The sequence below is a fragment of the Onychomys torridus genome, chromosome 18, assembly GCF_903995425.1.
Source record: "Onychomys torridus chromosome 18, mOncTor1.1, whole genome shotgun sequence".
NCBI classification, from domain to species: Eukaryota; Metazoa; Chordata; class Mammalia; order Rodentia; family Cricetidae; genus Onychomys; species Onychomys torridus.
In genome coordinates this window covers 28,493,506-28,514,826 of record NC_050460.1, presented here as the reverse complement: position 1 = coordinate 28,514,826, position 21,321 = coordinate 28,493,506, and the positions used below count along the sequence as shown (strand labels likewise).

The 21,321-nt window shown below is 40.5% G+C and overlaps 1 protein-coding gene across 3 annotated transcripts in view; it reads left to right on the top strand.

Moving 5' to 3' along the window:
• Znf451 (zinc finger protein 451) overlaps positions 1 to 14,564 on the top strand; it is a 62,667-nt gene extending 48,103 nt beyond the window's left edge. For all 3 annotated transcript variants that reach the window (XM_036168243.1, XM_036168244.1, XM_036168245.1), the window contains 4 exons: positions 287 to 417; positions 1,232 to 1,418; positions 8,328 to 8,393; positions 13,876 to 14,564. In XM_036168243.1, coding sequence (XP_036024136.1) covers positions 287 to 417; positions 1,232 to 1,418; positions 8,328 to 8,393; positions 13,876 to 13,922 — 431 coding nt within the window. In that variant the 3' untranslated portion in view covers positions 13,923 to 14,564. The remainder of the gene's footprint in view (positions 1 to 286; positions 418 to 1,231; positions 1,419 to 8,327; positions 8,394 to 13,875) is intronic.
• Positions 14,565 to 21,321: the final 6,757 nt, after the last annotated feature.

Sequence of the window (21,321 nt, the reverse complement as noted above, 5' to 3'; positions counted from 1 at the left end):
ATCTCATGTAGCTTCAGGCTGGCCTCAGATATGTTTTGTAGCTGAGGCTTTCTTTGAACTCTGGGTTGTCATGCCTCCACTCTGCATGAGTTTGCATCGCCAGGTCTGGCTGATAGGGTGCATGCGCTTTCATGAGTGAGTTACATCTTCAGGTCAGTCGTCTCACATTGTGATTTATAATACTTTTAAGAAAAAAATATTTATAGGTTATGTTTTACCTTGAAAAGGTTCTCAGTCTTTTTCTTTCCCTGCTTGACTATCACTTACATTTTTCTAAAATTCATAGGAGGAAACACCAATTGGAAGCCTCCACTCGGCTGTAAGGTGTATAACTACTTGAATAGGATTGGATGCTTCTTCCTTCACCCTCGCTGTAGTAAAAGAAAAGATGCTGCTGATTTTGCCATATGTATGCACGTAAGTAGGTGTTTTATTAAAAACCCGATGTCAGTCAGGATCCATTTGGATTTCTTCCCACTTGAACAGTAATGGCAGCATAGTTCATTATTCAGTGCTGGTTTTTATGAACCTTTCTGTATCAGGTTCTCCTTATTGCTGTATGGTCTGGCAAGGACCCAACACATACATACTCAACTACTGCTTATGTCTGTCCTCTAGAAGATCTTCATCTTTCTGTACCAGACTTAGTCATTTATGCAATAAGTAGTTGAGGTGATACTGTACTTGCTGTGTACTAATACTTTCACATTTTAATATCTGAAATTGAGATGCACTGTATCAGTCACTGTAGTCCTAGATGGACTTTGCATTTGTATCTGCCTCTGCCAGTCACCCAGTGAAACTCTTATATTATGTGCTCTGCTTGATGCTTTGTGTCACTCATGGAATGTGACCGATACTTGTGCAAACATGTCATTTGCTCTTTCAACCTCAAGAGAGTCCTTTCTTGTTTGAGTCGCACAGTTCCTTGTACATCTTCCCTGGGGGGGTCTATTTGCCATGGTGGCCTTTTAGGTCCCTCCTTCAGGTAGGTGCCTCTTTTGTACATGCAGTTTAGCTGATTCTTTTTCCATAATGGTACATAAGTAGGTTATCTTGTAATTATTGGCATCTTATATTTGATTAAATGTATATCATATTTCATTTATGAGGTCTGGCTAGGGAATGATTCTGACATAACTTTACTAGATATGTTCTCATTGTGAAATAGATATTACTTGACTTGAAACTTGAAGATTTTTAAGAATCTCTGCTGTTTGTTCCATCTTAGGCTGGCCGACTAGATGAACAACTGCCCAAACAAATTCCTTTCACCATCCTCTCAGGAGACCAAGGTTTTCTGGAGCTAGAGAATCAATTTAAGAAGACTCAGAGGCCGGCTCACATATTAAATCCTCACCACTTAGAAGGAGACATGATGTGTGCCTTGTTAAATAGCATATCTGATACTACCAAAGGTATGCAGCTGCCGTCACAGTGCAAACCACCCAAGAGGAGGAGATTTCACTGCTGAGAGAAGCCAATAAACTGCTGTCTGCTTCCTAAACCTCGGTGCTTTCCGACGTCTGTCTTAGCGTCTTTCTGTGTACTTACATTCCTGTTTGTTTGTCTCTTAGAGCTCAGGCTAGCCTCGAACCTCTGTCTTGGACAGGCTGATATAGCAGAGGCTAACCTTGAACTCCTAATCTTCCTGTCTCTCCCTCCCAAGTGCCTGACATTGTACTATCATTCTTTAGTATGTCAGAATGAGGGTAATTCACAGCCTTTTTTTTCTAATAGATAAAATCAGTATCCACTTGTATAAAATATATATTCATGTCTTAAAATGTGTTAAAGCTCAGAATTGAGATCTTTACTTTGTTTCTGAAAGTACAAATTTATTTTCAGGTTTTTAGAAAGTATAGTCTGCCACCTGAATGCATCCAGTTTTGTCGGAAAATGAGGTATTAATAGATAAACAAGAAAGCAAAAAATGAAACAATACCTAGAAGAAAAGTTGAGTACTCTGAGAGTCTGACCATGCATGATACAGTGAAGTGTTAATGAGCCTGCAAATCCTTGGGTAGATAGGCACCTCTTACTTACTGCTGTGGTTGGTACTTTTCTGTTGACCTTCGGAAGTTTGTCCATGGTTAGGAATACTGACGTTCCGTTTCACCGCCCAATGTTATTTAAAAAAGCAATTACAGGAGTTCTCTTGTTTTTCCTAATTTCTGACATAAATACAAATAAAGAGAATACAAGAATACTATTTTAATGGTCTAATAGACAGCTGTGGTGATTCACACTTGGTACTTCCAGCATTGAGAGGCTGAAGCAGGAGCATAGCTATGAGTTCCAGGACAGCTTGGGCTACAAAGTGAGAAAAAAAAAAGATAATAATAATAATAATAATAATAATAATAATAATAATAATAATAATAATAATAAAATAAAGCTCTAGTAATGACTTATTTGAGATCTGTGTCAAATAAAACAAGATGGGAAAAGAGTTGAAGATTTTGGAGAATAGCCTCAGTGAAAACGGACTACTTCTCAGGGGTATTATTGTATGGTTTAGCATTTTCCAACTCTGTCTCTAGCTATTTTCTTTTAATATATTTAAAACTTTTTATTGAAAACTCATAATGAGTGTTACTCTAATCAGCAGTTACAGTGTATCAATTGATAGTACAAATTATGAGTACAAATTATGATTTTATTTAACCCTTTTGAGAAGCGTGGGGGTTTAAATGATCTCCATGGCCCAGATTGATCTGAGCTCCAGATCCTGTTGCCTCCACCTCTGAAGTGCAGGGACTAAAGGCATGTGCTATCATGCTTAGCACTCAACTACACTTTTTGAAACAGTAGTGAAGCTGGGTGTCATGGCACATGACTATAATCCAGCCCTTGGGGGACTGAGACAAAGAGAATTGGGAGTTGACAGCCAGCTTTGACTAACTTCAGTGGTGCAAAATTAAAAAGGAGAGTGAGCTCTTTCATATTTATACCTTACCTTAGTTCTGAATATTGTCTCCTTATTCTCTTATTTTTATTTTCATCCACTTAATTTTTCTATCTAGGGCTTCTTTTAAAAACAAAACCAAAAAATACCAACCAACCAAAAACACCCCGTTCCTCTTCGTCATCACTCCTGTCCTCCGCAACCTACATTTTTGCCTTGGCCATACTAAGTCAACCTCATTTTTCCTCTCTCATGCTCTAGTTTGGGGACTGTTTCTTTTTTCGTTTTTTTTTTTTTTTTTTTTTGAGCTGAGGATCGAACCAGGGCCTTGCGCTTGCTAGGCAAGCGCTCTACCACTGAGCTAAATCCCCAGCCCCGGGACTGTTTCTTAAAGAATTTAGAATGTGAGACTGTTATAGATCTGCCTGTGTTGCTGTTATCAAGAGTGAGCACTGTGTGAGTAGGTTTGTGTGGGTGCCCTGGGGTAAGCAGGTTCCTGGCAACTGTGGAGGCTGCCTTATGAATACTCTCATGCTTCAATGGTCCTTTTCCATATTGCTTATACTTGGAATTCATTTGAACTAACTGCTTTGGGAGGAACTTTGTGAAATGCAAAGATTGTGCCCCAAATAGGGAAAGCCATGGGCTTTGAAGGCAAACTTTGTAGCTTCCTAGCTGATCTCAAGACAGGTTACTCCACTTTTCCCCTGAACCTTATTTTGTTATCTATTAGGGTATAAGAATTGGTGATTTGGCCGGGCGGTGGTGGCGCATGCCTTTAATCCCAGCATTTGGGAGGCAGAGGCAGGCAAATCTCTGTGAGTTCAAGGCCAGCCTGGGCTACAGAGTGAGTTCCAGGAAAGGCACAAAGCACACAGAGAAACCCTGTCTTGATTTGTATAAATGTGTCTAGCACAGTAACTTAAGATGTTCAGAGAATCATACTACTTTTTAGACCAGCCATAGAAAGGAAATATTCCTAGCCACTGTGTTTTTAAACTAATAAAAGGATCATTGCAGAAGAGGCAGGACGAGTGTCAGAGCCAGAGGTGGTGGGTGACTAAGGAAACTCCTCCAGAACAGCAGAGCAGCTGCACACATGAACTCCCAGCTGTTGTGACAGATGCACAGGGCTTGGACAAGCTGAAGCCAGACCAAATCCCAGCACGGAGAGGGGTGTCGGGCATGAAGTCCCGCCGCTGGCTAGGACTACTTGAAATTAATAGCTGCTGGGGAAGGGTGTTTCTATCTGTAGACTTCATGGCAATTTTCTTAAGACTAAAGTTTTGGGATAGGGGCATTTCTGTTGAAAGCTTTCTCTCAAATGTGAATATATAGTATTACATAAAAGTTTCAGATTTGTCTCCATACTAAGCACTAACCAGCAAGCAGAACTCTCATTTTTAGGATACAGTAGAAGTGCTTTTGCTTTCTTTGACTGTGTTACTGGGACTTGAAGCTAACCGTGTGCATGCTGGCAGACACTCTTAGCAGGGAGCTCTACCTCCACCCCTGCAACAGCTTGTTCTGTGGATACCATAGCAAGAAGTTCTCACAAAAGAGAACTTTGAGCCTCATTCTCAGAAACTCAACATTGCCAAGGTTGAACATGGTATTTATTAAACTGGAGAGTCCTGTATAGTCAGAAACAACCATTTGAATAATGGCATAAGGATCAGTGACACCTGGTATCTTTTTTTTTTTTTTTTTTAAGATTTTATTTATTTATTGTGTACACAGTGTTCTGTGTGTATGCTCGAACACCAGAAGAGGGCACCAGATCTCATTACAGATGGTTGCGAGCCACCATGTGGGTGCTGGGAATTGAACTCAGGACCTCTGGAAGAGTAGCTGGTGCTCTTAACCTCTGAGGCGTCTCTCCAGCCCAACACATGGTATCTTATACTTGGAGAATTTAGCTGTTGTTATTCAGTTAATTGGAAAGTCTTCAGGAAATATTTAGCATACTAAAAATTAGAAAGAGAGGGAGAGAGGGAGGAGAGAGATTTAGAGTTGCCGGTTCCATGTATTGATGTCCAGCCTTACATCAGTTTCTGCTTGTGCAGGGCAGGAGGAGTTAGGGAGCTTTAACCAGTAGTTTTTTCCTTCCAGGTCTCTGAAAATCAGTTACTTTTCAGGCAAGGTGAGCCTTTAAACTAAATTTGATTGAATCATGGTTTTGCCTTATTTGATTTTATCTCCATACAATATATGTAAAACCCTTATTGAGAGATGAAAAATCTATGCACTCTGCCCTAATTGACCCTTTGGCAGCCTTAACTTTCATCAACTCTATTTCCTGTTGCATTCTTTCTTAAAAGGTACCAAGAAGCCTGGAGTGGTAGTACACACCCTTGACTTCCATAACTCAGAGACTGAGACAGGAGAGTTATAAATTCAAGGATGGCCTGATAAGACCCTTGCTCAAACAGTAAAAACAAAAACCCAAAAATCTTAGCAGAGTATTTCAGTCAAGTTTTCCTAGTAACCCTCATCAGAGGTGTCCCAGAGGCTGATCTTGGTACTTTTACATTTTATTCAGAATCTCTTAACACAACTTTCATGTTTCAGGGATGAACATAACACTTGTCACCTAAGTTTTCAGTAAACTAACTTTAAGTGTATACTGTTTGTTTTTGTTTTTGTTTTGTTTTTTTAAAAGATTTATTTATTTATTATGTACACATAGATGGTTGTGAGCCACCATGTGGTTGCTGGGAATTGAACTCAGGACCTCTGGAAGAGCAGTTGGTGCTCTTAACCTCTGAGCCATCTTTCCAGCCCCTGTTTTTGTTTTTCGAGACAAGGTTTCTCTGTGTAGCTTGGCGCCTGTTCTGGAACTCACTTGGTAGCCCAGGCTGGCCCTCGAACTCACAGAGATCCACCTGCCTCTGCCTTCTGAGTGCAGGGATTAAAGGATTAAAACCACCACCACCTGGCTAAGTGTATGCTCTTATAACCAATATACTGGCTACATTTAACAAGTTTAGATACATTTAAATAACTTCTGAGGTTTAAAAGTCCTCTTTTTTTTTTTTTGTATGCTATGGGATAGATTTATTGGATCACAGATCTCCACTTCGGAGGCAAGGCATTAGTGATTAGAAAGTTTCAAGTACCTGCCTGTGGCCACTGTGCCTTCTTTTCCTCAGTGCCGTCTGCTATGGGTCAGACTTCCTCTGGACAAGCCAGGTTCTGTGATAAGAGAGGTTCCCCACACACCCCTCCCACACACACTAGTCATGTGCTTTAAGAATGAAGAGGGGATTTATTTACTATAGAGTAATGATGCTATAGTTTACTAAAGGTATATATCAGATTTTCTCTTTTTGAAGCAATATTCAGGGATTTTCTTTATTTGTGTCAGAAGACAGAAATAGGTTGTGAGAGTTCTGCTGAACAGTCAAGGAAAGCAGTCAGGTTATAAACACCCTAGCATCTGTGCTGAGCAGTTAAACTCATCATCTTCTCTTTCCAGGCCCTTCGACTGTGTAGAACTTCAGGCATTGCAATGGGCTGTGTGTGTACATAGCCTGCAGCTCTAAGAAGTGCAGTAGCAACCCTGGCTGGTTGTCCATCCCCGTTCCCTCTGCTCTGTGTTAAGTGTAATTGGTGTCTGTAGAGTCAAAGTCATACAGACTTTGAAAGCCATCTTAAAAATGGATATAAAAGCTCACCTGTGCTGTGACTGTGTAGACTTTTGAGACAATAACATGGCCTATATAATAGGCATTATGTTAAATAACTTTTGAATCAAGTCAAAAGGCCAATCTGCCTACTGTTTCCTAGTTTTTATAGTACAGTTAATCTGTATAGTGGACTGAAAATAGATTGTTGGTGATGTTCTCAGTTGTGCGGATGGATTGGTTGAGGCGAAAGAACCTGTTCTAGAGGTGAAATGTTAGGGTCAGTTTGGACGTGTTGCTTTTGGGAGACCTAGACTTTACATTGTGGTAGCAGAAACCTGTTGATACATCTTTTTTATTCTTTTGTATTTTTTTGTTCATTGTTTTTTCTTTCTCTCTCTCCCTTTTGCTGTCTTTAAAAGTAGACTTTATTACATTTATTTTTTTATTTGTGGTTGTATACACACACACATATACCACGCACACTTACAGAGATCACAGAACCACATGCAGGAGATGGTTCTCTTCTATGTGGCACCAGGAATCAAACTCAGGTAGTCAGGCTTGATGACAGGTACCTTTAGCAGCTGAGCCATCTCATCAGCTCTTTCTCTCTCTATTTTCTATGTCTATTCTCAAGACTCTAGAGACTGGCTTTGGTTTTTAAAACTAAATGAAAAGGGGCAGGTGGTGGTGATGCATACCCTTAATCCCAGCACTCTGGATGCAGTGGCAGATCTCTGAGTTCAAGACCAGCCTGGTCTACAGAGCAAGTTCTGAGACAGCCAAGGCTACACAAAGAACCGTGTCTTGATAAACAAACGAACCAACAAGCAAAAAAACCTAAACAAGCCAGGTGGCGACGGCACATTCCTTTAATCCCAGTACTCGGGAGGCAGAGCCAGGTGCATCTCTGTGAGTTTGAGGCCAGCCTGGTCTACAGAGCAAGATCCAGGACAGGCACCAAAACTACACAGAGAAACCCTGTCTTGAAAAACCAACCAAGTAACCAACAAACAAACAATAAATGAATGAAATGAAATGAAAAATATACTGTTTGAAATATGTGAAACATTTTACTTAAATAGCAAAATTTCTGCGATAAAAACGTAATGAAATACAAAAACTTACTTTTTATTCATGGACAATTGTGAACTTTTTATATTTTTACAGAAGCAAGTACTACGCATATTTAGTTATTTTGAGTCAGCTACTGTGATATTCATGTTATTCGTGTGCATGTCTTACAGATAATTGTATGTTGATATTGATACATGTCTATTTAAATTTGATTAAAAGTGATTAGCCAAATAAATAACAAGGTCACTGATTATACCAGAAGTGATTTTTCCCATAGCTGGTTAATCATGTCAGTTTATAGAAACTTGAGGCTCATTATGAAACCTCTATGACACTAGATGAGTTTGTTCCATGTGGTGCCATTGTCAATTAAGACTTTTGATTATCTTTATAAAGATGAGTACCAGTGATTTGAAAATATAGGAGACTTTTCAATTTTGAATATTACAAGTTTGCGGGGCTAGCTGTGGGGTACTAATGAATAAACTTGGTGTGAGAAAAGTCTTTGAAAATACTATTGTTTGGCAAGCATGGTGGTTCACACTTGGGACAGGAGAGTTGCTGTAAGTTTGAAGCCAGGCTTGGCTACAGAGGGAAATTCTGCTTTTTAAAAAAATCCAGTAACAAGATAGAGGAGAGGAGAGAGTGCTGTCTGAGAATGTGAATCACGGGACACAGTTCTTCAGAGACCTGTTTGCACTCCTCTTTTCCAGAGTGTGACAGTGACGACAGCACCGGTGTGAAAGGCACGCCTGACGAGGAGCTCAAATCCACAGAGGGTAAGAACTGGTCCCTGCCGCACGCAAGTGTGCGCGCCTGTCATGGTGTGTGGCTTCCTGCCTTCACTGTCTCCTCATTCCTCCTTGTAGATGATTTCCTCGTTACATAAGGTGACTGAAAAGTGAACACACTGGCCATCTGGCCACACACATCCAGTCCAATGCCTCACTTGTAGATAAACTGTTAAGAACTGTCTTAGCTGGGGTTTTCAAATGCTGTGAAGAGACACCATGATAATGGCAATTCTTATAAAGGAGAGCATTTAATTGGGGCTGGCTTACAGTGCAGAGGTTTAGTCCATTGTCGTCGTGGCAGGACATAGGTAGACATGGTGCTGGAGAGGTAACTGAAAGTTCTACATTCAGATCGGCAGACCACAGGAAGAGAGTGAAAACACTGGGCCTGGCTTGCACAACTGAGGCCTCAAAGCCCACCCCCTAGTGACACACTTCCTCCAACAAAGCCACACCTCCTAATAGTGGTACTCCTATGAGCCTATGGGGGCCATTTTCATTCACACCACCGTAGAAGCACCCTTTTCCTCCTTCACTGAAAAGCTCTTTCCTTCGGTAGGCTAGGGAGCTGTTTGTGTGACTTGGCATTATGTCATTCCTTGTCTAACCATTTTTTTAATTTATCCTTTCCATTATAAACCGAGTTTTGTAATAATCAGGGAGGAACAGTAAGTAGCTCAAGCACATACTTGAAATGTATTGATGACATTGAAACTACAGTAGTATGCATTAATGAGAGGAAATTCACTTGCACTTCATTGCAGTGCTGTGGGCCCTGAGGCAAGGTGTGGAGGCTGGAAAGTAGGAAAGGGAATGTGGCTGGACATGGAGATGAAACGGCCCAGGTCATTTGTTTCCTGCGCATTTGGTCAGTCTCTCAAGAGCAAACTGGAGCTGTCTGCTGGAGGAGCTTTGGAATTTGAGTTTGGTGGTGGAGTTGATTCTTTTTTTTTTCCTTTCTTTTTTAAATAAACTCAAACTGTGGTCTTTTTCTCTTGTAGCCAAGTCACAGGCTAATGAGGTTGGCAACTTAATTAGAAGCAAATGGCTTGCCCGAAAAGTTTTCCCAACATGATCTTTAAGGTCTACATCTGTGTTTATCGTTCACATAATGATGAGTTAGGCAGACAAAGAACCTTAGTTGAGTTGAAACAGAAAGTACCGCCAAGTTGCTTGCCGAGACCACTGAAAGATAAACACCATTGAGCAGGAATTCAAATTTTTGCAGCCTTTATTCAAAAACCTATGACTAATTCTAGGAAAATGACAGCCCAAATTCTAAATTTTAGCTACCCACATATTGGGATTCTTCAGTTTTGTGGACTTCTGGCTAACTTGGTAAATGTGCATTGTGTACAACTGTGTTTCAGAACCTCCCCCATTTTGTTATTTTTGCAATGTGTTTTATAGTTAGGAAATGGAATATTTTTCATAGTTCTTAGTTTGGGAAAGAATTACTGTTAAAAATTCCAAATAACATGCTGGAGACATAAGTCAGTTGGTAAAGTGCTTGCCCACGGTGCTGCATAAGACCAGATCTGGTGGTACATGCTTACAATCTGTAGTTAGGTAAACAGACAGGAGAATCAGACATTTGAGAGCATCCTTGGCTATCTAGTGATTTGGAAGCTTGGATGGTTACATGAGGTCTCTCAAAAATCTAACAATTGAGAGGATCCAAAAGACGGTGCCTTCAACTGTTCACTGGTTCATTTGCGGTGGCAACATGAATCCATTCCTAGAACATCCAAGGGTGTGGAAGGTGGTTTGTTTAGCTCCTGATGATGCCTTCTGTGCTGACAGCATTCTGTCCACAGTGTATCCCTGCAGAAGAAGGGATGTGACATCCCTCCATTCTCTAGTCACTTTTCCCCACCCCCTTTCCTCTATACAGTAAGTAGCTCAGATGTCATTTCTTTTAATTTCCTGGTTTGGTTTTGTTTTGCTGAGATGGGGTGTCGTGTCCATACTGTTTAGGCCACCTTGAACTCATAATTCTCCTGCCTCAGCCTCCCTAATAACTGAGATTATAGGTTTACACTGTGCACAGCTGAAATTCTTTGGTTTGGGACAAAGCAATGGCTACAACTACTGTCTGTAGAAAGCTGTGACTGTGTCATGCCAGATGCCATTGAAATAGTTCTGTTTACATTCTCATCACTACTGAGCAACTAGATGAGTTCATATCATGTTTATTTCTTTCCTTCATCAGAACTTAGCATGGCGTTGGGCATGAAATGATTGCTTATTGAATAGACATTTAATTTCTTTGTATACTTTGATGGAAGTGATTCAGCTATGTTCTTTCTCATGCCATATGTAATTCTTGGTGTATATCTCTTCTTATTTCTGTGAATATATACCTAGGACAGGAATTGCTGAGGTTGAACTTGACATATGACTAAAACGTTTTCCAATGTGGTTGTGTCCATTGTCACTAATTGTAGTAAGACAACTTTACTATTGGTCAGGCAAGTGGCTTGGAATTTATTATGTAATCCAGGCCAACTCTGAACCTATGGCAATCCTGCCTCTGCCTCCTGAGTGGGGAAACAGGTGTGAATTACCACACCTGGGTCTTTCAGTCCTTTTAATCTTAGGTAGTAAAATAATTGTGTACTACTGTTTTTTTATTTTTATTTTTTTTGGTGAGGATTTTTTTCACCTCTGGGTTAATTTACTTTTTTGATCAGTAACAGCATGTGTGGTTTGTTGTTGTTTTGTAGTGTGTTTCAGTACTAGACATCAGACTCAGGGCTTCATGCTTCCTAGACACACCACTCCTACCCCTCATAAGTAATGTTTGCTAATTACATAAATATTACCTGTCCTGATTCCCTTTCAAATACCTTTTTCTGTTGGATCAATTTGATATTTATGGGTTGAAGATCACTTTTTTTTCCTCTGGGTACTAGCTTTGTGTATGGCAGATACTTTCTCCTACTCTGTGACACTGATTGGCCTTTTTCGTCAGTGAATGGTTCCATGTGGTCTATCCTTTTTTTTTTTTTTTTTATCTTTTTAAGATCTATTTTATTTTATGTATATATGTGTACCATGTATATACCTCATGCCCATGGAAGTCAAAAGAAAGTGTCAGATCCCCTAGAACTGGAGTTGTGGGTGTTGTGAGCCATCACGTGGGTGCTGAGAACCAAGACCAGGTCCTCTGAGAGAGCAGCAAACACTGCTAACCACTGAGCCATCTCTCCAGCCTGTTTGCTTTTTGTCAGGACTGCACTGTACTGCTCAGGCTCCAGTCAACCTACTGTCTTATCTTTGGAAGGCTGTGGTGCCTTTGACTGATAGGAGTTTGTTTTTTTTTGGTTTGTTTTTCAAGACAGGGTTTCCCTGTGTAGCCCTGGCTGTCCTGGAACTTGCTCTGTAGACCAGGCTGGCCTCGAACTCAGAGATCTGTCTGCCTCTGCCTCCTAAATGTTGGAATTAAAGGGGTACACCACGCCGCCCAGTGATAAAAAGTAGTTTTAATTTAGTTCTATTATTGATGTTTTCCATGATCTTGTGAATTATACTTCTATCATTAATATACATTTCCTTGCATTGTTTTTTGCTTTTACAATTGGCTATATCAGGAAATTACTTTTGTATATTCCTTAATAGAGGAGTAAATATCTATTTTCCTACATGACCTAGTAGTTTTTTAACTTCCATTTACTGAAAAGAGCATATTTTCCTAGGTTACCTTTGTTGTAATTATGGTTCTGTGTCTGGGAGGGTTCTGCTGCTCTATATCAGTAATATCACATTCTTAGTTACTGTAATTTATATAGAAGTCTTGACAGTCTGTGTTTTGCTAAGTGTCATAGCTTTTCTTTGTGTTTAACTGAGTTTGAATTCATCTTAGGTTATCTCACTGTCCCTGAGTATAGCTGTAACTTAATGCATGATGTAGACTAGCTTTTAATATTGTAAATTGCAGACAACATAACAAGCTCCCTCTCAAGAAAATGCAGCTCAGGAAACTTCTTAGAGGTGCCACTAGTGCCTGTACATCACAAACCAGATGGGGGAAGATGTTGATGAGAAGCTAGCACAAACTGATGAGTTGACTCCTAATCTCACCCTCCTGGAGTTTAGCCTCACTCTCAGTGGGAACACAGAAAAAGACCTGTGAGCTAGTGATGCTTGTCCTGTTCACTGTTGTATTCTCTCTCTGTGTACTGCCTGTATGTGCACAGGTGTGTGTACTCATGTGTGCATGGATGGAAGCCAGAGGGTAACATCCCACTTCTTTTGTTGTTGGGTTTGTGGTGGTATTTGTTTGATTGTTTGTTGAGACAGGGTATCTCACTGAATCTGAACTGAGCTTGCCATTTTGGCTGTACTGTCTGTCACCTTGTCTCTGCCTTCCCAGCACTGGGGCTACAAGCTCACACCACCATGCCTGAATCTTATATGTGTTATGGATCCCAACTCATATCCTCATGATTACATGACAGACAGGAACATTATCCTCAGATTCATATCCCTATCCCAGTACTGTATTCTTGTTCCTGGTATACGGGGTATGCATTTCATAAACATTTGTGACAGGTGCACATGCATACCTGTGTTTTCTCTTTTCTCCCGCCCTCCATCCTTCCCTCTCTGTCTGTCTGTCTGTCTGTCTGTCTCTGTCTCTCTTTTCTTAGATGCCATGTAGCTGAGAGCTTCATTCTATCTTAGAATTTTCACTGAGTCTTATTGAGGTATAGTTGACAAATATTAAATTTAATAGCCATTTCATAGTATTACCTTGCTGTTTCTGTCCACCTCCCTCTTTCCTGCTTCCCTTCTTTCACCTCCTCCTTTCTTTTCGTTTGTTTTTTGGAATAAGATCTCACTGTAGACTTGGCTAGCCAGGGACTTGCACTATAAACCAGGCTGGCCCTAAACTCAGAGATCTGACTATTTTTCCCAGCTTCTCCCCCCCCCCCCCCCCCCCCCCCCCGTGAGTGGTGTCTCACTGTGTAGCCCTTTTGCTGGTCTCACAGAGCTCTCCTGCCTTTGCCTCTCACATGCTGGTGTTAAAAGGCCTGTGCTGTCACATTTGGATTCCATTTCTTTAAAGTTGCATCAGGCTTGATGACAAGTTGCCCCAAGCCATCCCAACCAACCTACTCTTTGCATTACTTATATGTATCACCCTGAGTCTTTCAGGAATAAATGATATTGTTCACTGTTGAAGTAGGTAAATGTCAATGCTACTAGAGTTTGCTGAGTTTCTACATCTCTGAATTGAAATAACTTACGTGTCCCTTGGCACACTAAGTGCATGTGTAAAGTTGACTTGGAGTCATACCCAGATTCTCATATTTCAAAATACTCAGATTTTATTGAGGAACTCCATTGTACTGTAAGTTCATCAATTCTGACTTTGCCTTTGGAAAGAAGAGTGTTAATAAAACTCATAAACAGCATATCATTGGTCGTCTATCCTGTTTTAAAATTCTGTTTTTTAATACAGATGTGGAATTAGAAGAAGCTATTAGAAGAAGTCTTGAGGAAATGTAATAAAGTTATCACCACATAACATCAAGTGGCCTTGAAGAGACTCAGGAAAATGAATTCTTGACTTTGTATTCTAAAGGAGATCAGAAATCTACTTGGATAAATGTTTCTAAAAACAAGTTTTATTCTTTCCTATGTTCAGAATCTTGTATTTGCTTTGTATTTTGTGCTATTGTATAAAATTGAAAGGATCAGAAAACATACCAATGCAAACATAAATCATTCTCTAAAAATGGATGTCACGTTTTTCCAGCTAACTTAGAATCCATGCATTTAGGTTAAAATCATCTTTTAGAAGGAAAAGCGTGTGTGAAGCTCTTGACTGTTGTATGTTTTCCCTGTTGCATTATGTCTGTAGTTTATTTGTACTGTATAAATGGCTCTAGTTTATTTTTTTAGGAAAGAAAATAAATATAAATAAAAGGTGCCATAATTCAGTTTTTTCCAGAGATTCTGTGTGTTATGTGACCCTAATGTATGATATACCTTTGAGATCATTGTTTATGATTATTAGAAGAGGGTATTGGAAGTTGATTATAGAAACATATTAAAGCCAGCGAGGCTCTATGTGCTGTCATGCAGCTGTATGCGTGCTCTAAGTTGAGTTGCACATTGCTACAATAAAATCATCTTTGAAACTTTTTCCATCCCTTTCAGCCTTTTTTTTTTTTTTTTTTTTTTGGTTTTTAAGACAGGGTTTCTCTGTGTAGCTTTGCGCCTTCCCTGGATCTCGCTTGGTAGACCAGGCTGGCCTCGAACTCACAAAGATCCACCTGCCTCTGCCTCCCCAGTGCTGGGATTAAAGGCGTGCACCACCACCGCCCGGCAAATCATTAATTGGTTTGTTGTGGTTTTTTTGGGGGGGGAGCTGAGGATCGAACCCAGGGCCTTGGGCTTGCTAGGCAAACGCTTTACCACTGAGCTGAATCCCCAACCCTCCCTTTCAGCCTTTTATATGACTTGAAATATCAAGGTATATACATAGAATTTAACTTATTTTAATTTTATTTCTTTTATATATTCATGCAAACCTATTTTTAAAAGTTTTCTGATTTTTTTTTTTTAAATATATATGTTTTTCCAGAAACAATGTTGAAGGTCTAATCTACTCAGGAATAATCCTTAACTCTTAAAAAATTCAGTTTCACTGGGTGGTTGTGCATGCCTTAAATCCCAGCACTTGGGAGGAGTTTGAGGCCAGCCTGGTCTACAAAGTGAGTTCCAGGACAGCCAGGGCTATTACACAGAAAAACCCTGTCTTTAAAAAAAAAAAAAAATCAGTTTTATGTTGTGTTACATGAATTATACCAGATGTAAGTTGAATGTTAAAAGGTCTTTTAATAAAAAACCAGGAGCCAGATATTGGGGTAAATGTTGAATGATAAGAGAGACAAAGGAACAAGCCACTGCCATGTCTTACCTCTAAGATTCCTCAGCCTGAACAGGCTTCCTCAGCCAAAAAGTTTTAGTTCCTGTCTCCTCACGTGTACCTTTCTCCGCCCAGCCATCACTTAGGGATAAAGGCGTGTGTGCTTCCCACTACTGGAATTAAAGGTGTGTGCCACCAATTCCGGGCTCTGTTTCTCTCCTAGACTGAGTCAATCTCATGTAGTCAAGTTGGCTTTGAACTCCCAGAGGTCCAGACAGATCTCTGCCTCCCAAGTGCTAAGATGAAAGGTGTGTGCCGCCACTGCCTGGCATCTATATTTAATCTAGTGACTTGTTCTGTTCTTTGATCTTAAGGCAAATTTTATTAGGGCATACAATATATCACTATATTTCCCCTTTTTTTGTCCAAAATAATAGAAGAAAGTTATAACTAGTATAAGAAAAACTATATACAGTAAGTACAATAACTATATATAATATATACACTCAAGAATTACATTAACAATGTCCAGACCATAAACATTTGACAAATTTAGAGAAAATACTCCATTATCTCTCCTATTTTGGTGAGTCCAAAATGTTGTACCTAATTCACTTTCTATCCTAACTTGTATCACCAACCCAAAACTATCTTTTCATGTCTTTCAAACTTATACACTTTACACCTCTTTAGTGAGTTTCTTTTCTGAATTTCTTAGCAAGAAAAACTATAACTATAATTATCTAATCTTCAACTCCTTCAGAGACTCAAGAAAGAAATAATATTAACTGAGTAAGCAGTAAGTGCAAACAAGCGACTTCCAAAACATGTGAAAAACGATAGAAACAGCTGACTGCCTGGACAGTCACCCAAGGTTCCTCTGCAAGGTTGGGGCATCCATCTTCAGCCTACAGGCCTAGCATATCTGACAGACTTATCTGTGAAGCAGGATTTTCTAAAGGGCCTTCCTGCCTTGTCTTGGCAAGATTTGGCAGTCCTTTCTCTTGTGTCGTGCTTGTTCATTTGGACAGCATCCGGTCAGCAGTTGAGGTAAGGGCATTTTCCTGCCCAGTGGCTAACTTGCAATAAAGAAAGTAAACTCCATATGGAGTTTCTTCAGTGCTCATCATCTTCTCTGAAGTAGATTGGTGCTGCCAGGAGCATACAAGTCTCATTGTCATTAAAAAAGAATCTATTATGTTTAGATGTTATTAAAACATCTTAATGCCATATTCTGTAGATCTCTGAAGTGTTTGAAGATGACCTGTCTAAAATATATTTGTTTGACCTTGAAAACATACCTAATATGACTACAAGTTCGATTGTATTAACTACTAACTTTAATTTTTTTGTATCCTAATTATTTGGTAATAATAACTTTCAAGGACTGTTAAATGAACTGTATAGGTACAACCCCTTAAACAAGATTAGAAATGTATGTATAGAATGTTCTAACAAAATTAATCTCAAATTTGTATCAGTATACAAAATTTGTATATAATATACAAAAATCCAATCCAATTAAAATATTTAAAACTAGTAGTTGCTTTTTAAAAGTAGATTCAGTAATCTACCTTTTTAACTTACAATATTTATATCCTCCCTAGATTCAATAATCTACTTCTTTTATATCTGTATACCTTTTTTTCAGAGTAGGTTCAATAATCTACCCTTTTATCCTGTCGTTTCTATATAATACATTTCTTTATCATGTTGACTCTAGGTTAGTTTTTCATTTGGTTACATCAGGTATGACATAAGTTAGTTCTTAAGTGTAGAAGCTCCATTCTGAGTAAAATCCTGTATCAGTGGAAGAAGAAGAATCTCATATTATCTTGATATGTATATTTCATGTTACTTGGACAGAAATGTCATATAAAATTTTTGAGTCATAATTTGGCAATATTAAAAATATTTCACAGTGGTTGGGGATTTAGCTCAGTAGTGGAGTGCTTGCCTAGCAAGCACAAGGCCCTCGGTTTGGTCCTCAGCTCCAAAAAAATAAAAATAAAAATAAAAAATAAATAAATAAAAAATAAAAGTATTTCTCTCTTGCTTGGCATAGTGGCACATGCTTTTAATCCCAGCACTTTCAAGGTCAACCTGGTCTACACAGTGAGTTCCAGGACCACATAGTGAGACCCTGTCTAGAAAAAAAACATATTTCTCTAGCTAGGCATCCCTGTGATTTCAGCACTCAGTAGTCTGAAGCAGAAGGACCACCCAATGGTGAGACCCTGCCTCAAAACACTAACCACAAATTTCTAAATATGAAGTTTTGTTTGTTTTTGATTCAGACGGAAAGATGTAGCTTGAATTCTGTCCTTTCTCTGCAATACTGGATCGTTTATTATGAAATAGAGTCTCTGGTATTTTCAATACATACTAGAAATCATTTTTTTTTAAATGTCACTTTTTGAGCTGAATATCTTTCTTGGTCCTTGGGTACATGAGGGCAGAGCTTCAACCCCAGGGACTGCTTTAAAAGCAATGCTTCTCTCTGCCTACAGTCTTCAGGTTTTTTCAGAGTGTCTGACCATGTTCCTCAAAGCTATCCTGGGGGAGCTAGGAAGCACCTAGAATGCCCTCTAGCCATCACCCTCTTCTGCTTTGTGAGTGGTGGGCTTCAGGGGTTTGCCGCCGTGCCTAGCCCTACTTAGATTTTTTAAGTAGATATTATAGCTTGAGAATTTGTCATTTATATTGCAAAAAGTCAACCAGACTGTGCTTTATTTTTCTTCTGTTTTTAAGATGGTGTCGCTGCAGCCCAGGCTGCTTTGACATTTTATGTTAAAAGTGTCAAGCAAGGTTACAAAGGGCAGTCCTCTGGGTTGACCTTCAACCCATTTGCAGGAGCTTGCTTAACAGCCAGAAGGGTGGCCTTGAAAGTAGCTAAGCAGATGTAGAGCAAGAAGAAACCTTCAGAAAGTCCACGGCCAAGCATGGTGTGTCCTGATAGTCTATTAGGTTGCTTTTGTGTTGAGTGTGGCTCAGTGTTTGTCTAGCCTGCCTAAGGCTCTCACAGCACACACAGCAGTCATGGGCTCTAATAGACAGCAGCTGTACCTTTTGATTTGACAAGAAAGGGTCTTTCACTGAGGCTCTCATGAAGAGATAACAGTGTTCTTTAATGTGTTGACTGTGGGAGCCCGTTTTTGGGTTCCTTGTGGCTTTACCCAGTAGGTCCGCACAGAGGATGATTAGGACCACGGGCCTGAGTGCAGGTGTCTGAGATGGTCTGCACTTGGCTGTGCTGGGGGAGGAAGTCTTTTGCTCCACCCCTTGGCATCTCTGTAAATACCCTGGGGCAGAGACAGTCGGGGCCCTTTGGGAAAGGTTCCAGGCCCTCTCTAGGCTATCCTTTATTTTCTATCTGTTTATCTCCACACTATAAATCCTTCTATCTAATATTTCCTGCTGCTCACACTCAAGAAAACTCTGGGGAGCTGTGGGGTTGGTAGGTAAACGCCCCGCAGTTGACATTATCGCTAACCAGATGATTTTAAAACATAAAACTGCTTCATGATTTGAATTTAAACAGGAGTCATGAATAATAAAGTTGTAAGTTATTATCACAAGTATACTTCTAATATAACAATTTTTTTCATTTCATTAATTCATTTGTTCACAAACATCTGTGTATCTACCAAGTGACAGCAACTGCTTGAAGTACTTGAGATGTGACCGTGATCCTGAGAGCTTCCATCCCTCTGCTGCTCAGACATGGAGAGTGGGCTGTATGGATAGTATTGGGTAACAAATACACAGGCAGACAGATAAAACTATCTACACGGGATGATGTAAGTAGAGAAGGGAGAAGCATAATGGTGCAGAATTCAGACTGGGTTCCAGTACTGGGGAATCAAACCTGGGGCAGCACACATGCTAGGCAAACACTCCACTTAGTTCTTTCCAGCCCTAGAATTACACCTGCTGTGTAGCCTAGGTTAGCCTCCAGTTTGGAGTCCTGCCTCTGCCTTCTGCTTGCTGGAATTACAGATAAGCACCACTGTGCTCAGCTCAGGACAGGGTTTCTTTGTGTAGTTTTGGTGCCTGTCGTGGATCTCACTCTGTAGCCCAGGCTGACCTCGTACTCCCGGGTGCTGGGATTAAAGGCGTGCGCCACCACTGCCCGGCCAGGCTTGATATTCTCAAAAATTGCACTGGTGAGTGAACTTAAGCAAAGACTCAAAGAAGGTGAAGGAATGAGCCAAGCAAAAAACAAAAACAAAAACAAAAACAAAACAACAACAACAAAAAAAAACCCAAAAACATACGAATGCTCCCTGAGTGTGGTTTGATTTAGGAGCTTACAAAAATTACACAGACTTGAGAGAAATGGTGCTTTGCTTGTTTACTCTGGAGGTTTCTGAGAGTGTGTGGTATGGTCTACTGTATTGAGGATTCACAGGAGAGGCAGGATAGATGCTGGGGTGACAGATGGGATTCTGCAGTCACCCAGGGAAGACTGGCCAGGTGATGGTGGGATTGGAGGAGTCAAGATATATTCTGAAGGTAGAATTGGGATTTACTGGTGGGTTCAGTCTAGGATATAAGAGTGTAAGAGTCGAGGGTGATTCTAGTCTGGAAACCTGAAAATTACCAGACCTGTAACAAAATGCCCTGCTAGTTGTGAAACCAAAATAAGCAAGCCAGGATGTAAGATTTGCAACCTGTACCCAGCAGGAAGAGCATGGGAGCTGTTACCAGAGCAAAGCTCTTCAGACCTTTGGGAAGCACAGGGCATTTTATTCAGGGAGCCCATACATATCCGTATGGGAGCTGCCCATCCGGAAGCATGCTCAGTTTAAGGTCCTAAGTCACAAAGAAGAGTAGACATCTGTAGACAGGAGCATGCACAGAGATTATAGTCTGAAAATGCCTCTGTGCATGCTCAAATTGTGACGAAGGTTAAATGCTTTGAAGATGTCTGCTATATTACTTAGTTCCTTTTGCTGTGATAAAACACCACGACTAAGGCAGTTTGTAAAAAGAAACCATGTAATCGGGCACAGTCAGAGTCTATGACGACAGCAAAGACAGATTCTGAGCACTCATTTCAAACTCAAGCAGGAGGCAGAGAGACACTGGGTGGGTGGGCATAGCTAGTCTTCTGCGACCTGTCCACAGTGACATACTTTCTCCAGAGAGGCCACACACAATCCTCCCCAAACATTGACAACTGAGGACCAAGTATTCACATGCCAGAGAGCATGAGAGACATTGTATTCAAACCATTACATCTCTGCCTTACTTAGACTGTTGCTAACCTAGACAGAGGCAGATGCGGTACCACTGGGCCATGTCCGCAACCCCTTTTATTTCTTGAGACTTTGGGCTCTTGCCAAAGCTACCCAGCTCAGCCTTGAACTCCCTCTGGCCCAAGAGACAATGCTTTGTCGGCGTCCAGAGGAGCTTGCATACCTGAGACCCGTGCAAGCACAGATTTTCAAGACATTCACAAAACGTTCAGATTTCACATTTGTGTCGTGAAATGACAGTGTTTTATGAAGCCAGATAATTCCATGTTCATTAGTGTTTAGAATGAGTTGGGGCGCGGGGTGGGATGGCGGGTGGGGACCTGGGAGTCACCCTTACTTAAGGGGCTTGACTCTGTTCAGTCATCGAAAGGCTTTGAGTTCTGAGTCAAGGTTGTAAATCAACTCCAAGTTTCCCTTTTCTTGTTCTCTGTGGATTGAGACGGCAAAAACACAACTTTAACTAGACACGGCTTTGTATTTCAGTCCTACTCCTTCTCTTACTGACATTTACAGCTTCTGACACCGGCGCCTAGTGAATATTATTCACAGAGGATTTAAGTACGTGGAGTGTGAAAGCAACAATCCTTTCATTAGAAAGGCGAGACAGTACAAATGCACTTGGCTTCTCCTTATTTGGAGCACGGTGCTGTCCCGGCTCTCCCGGTTCTCTTCGGAGCCTGCCTGGTAACCGGACAGGTCCGGCAAGCAGAGACCGCCCCTGGGGCACACAGAATTATCTTCTGCTCCCCACGTCTCTCCCCACGTCACGGGG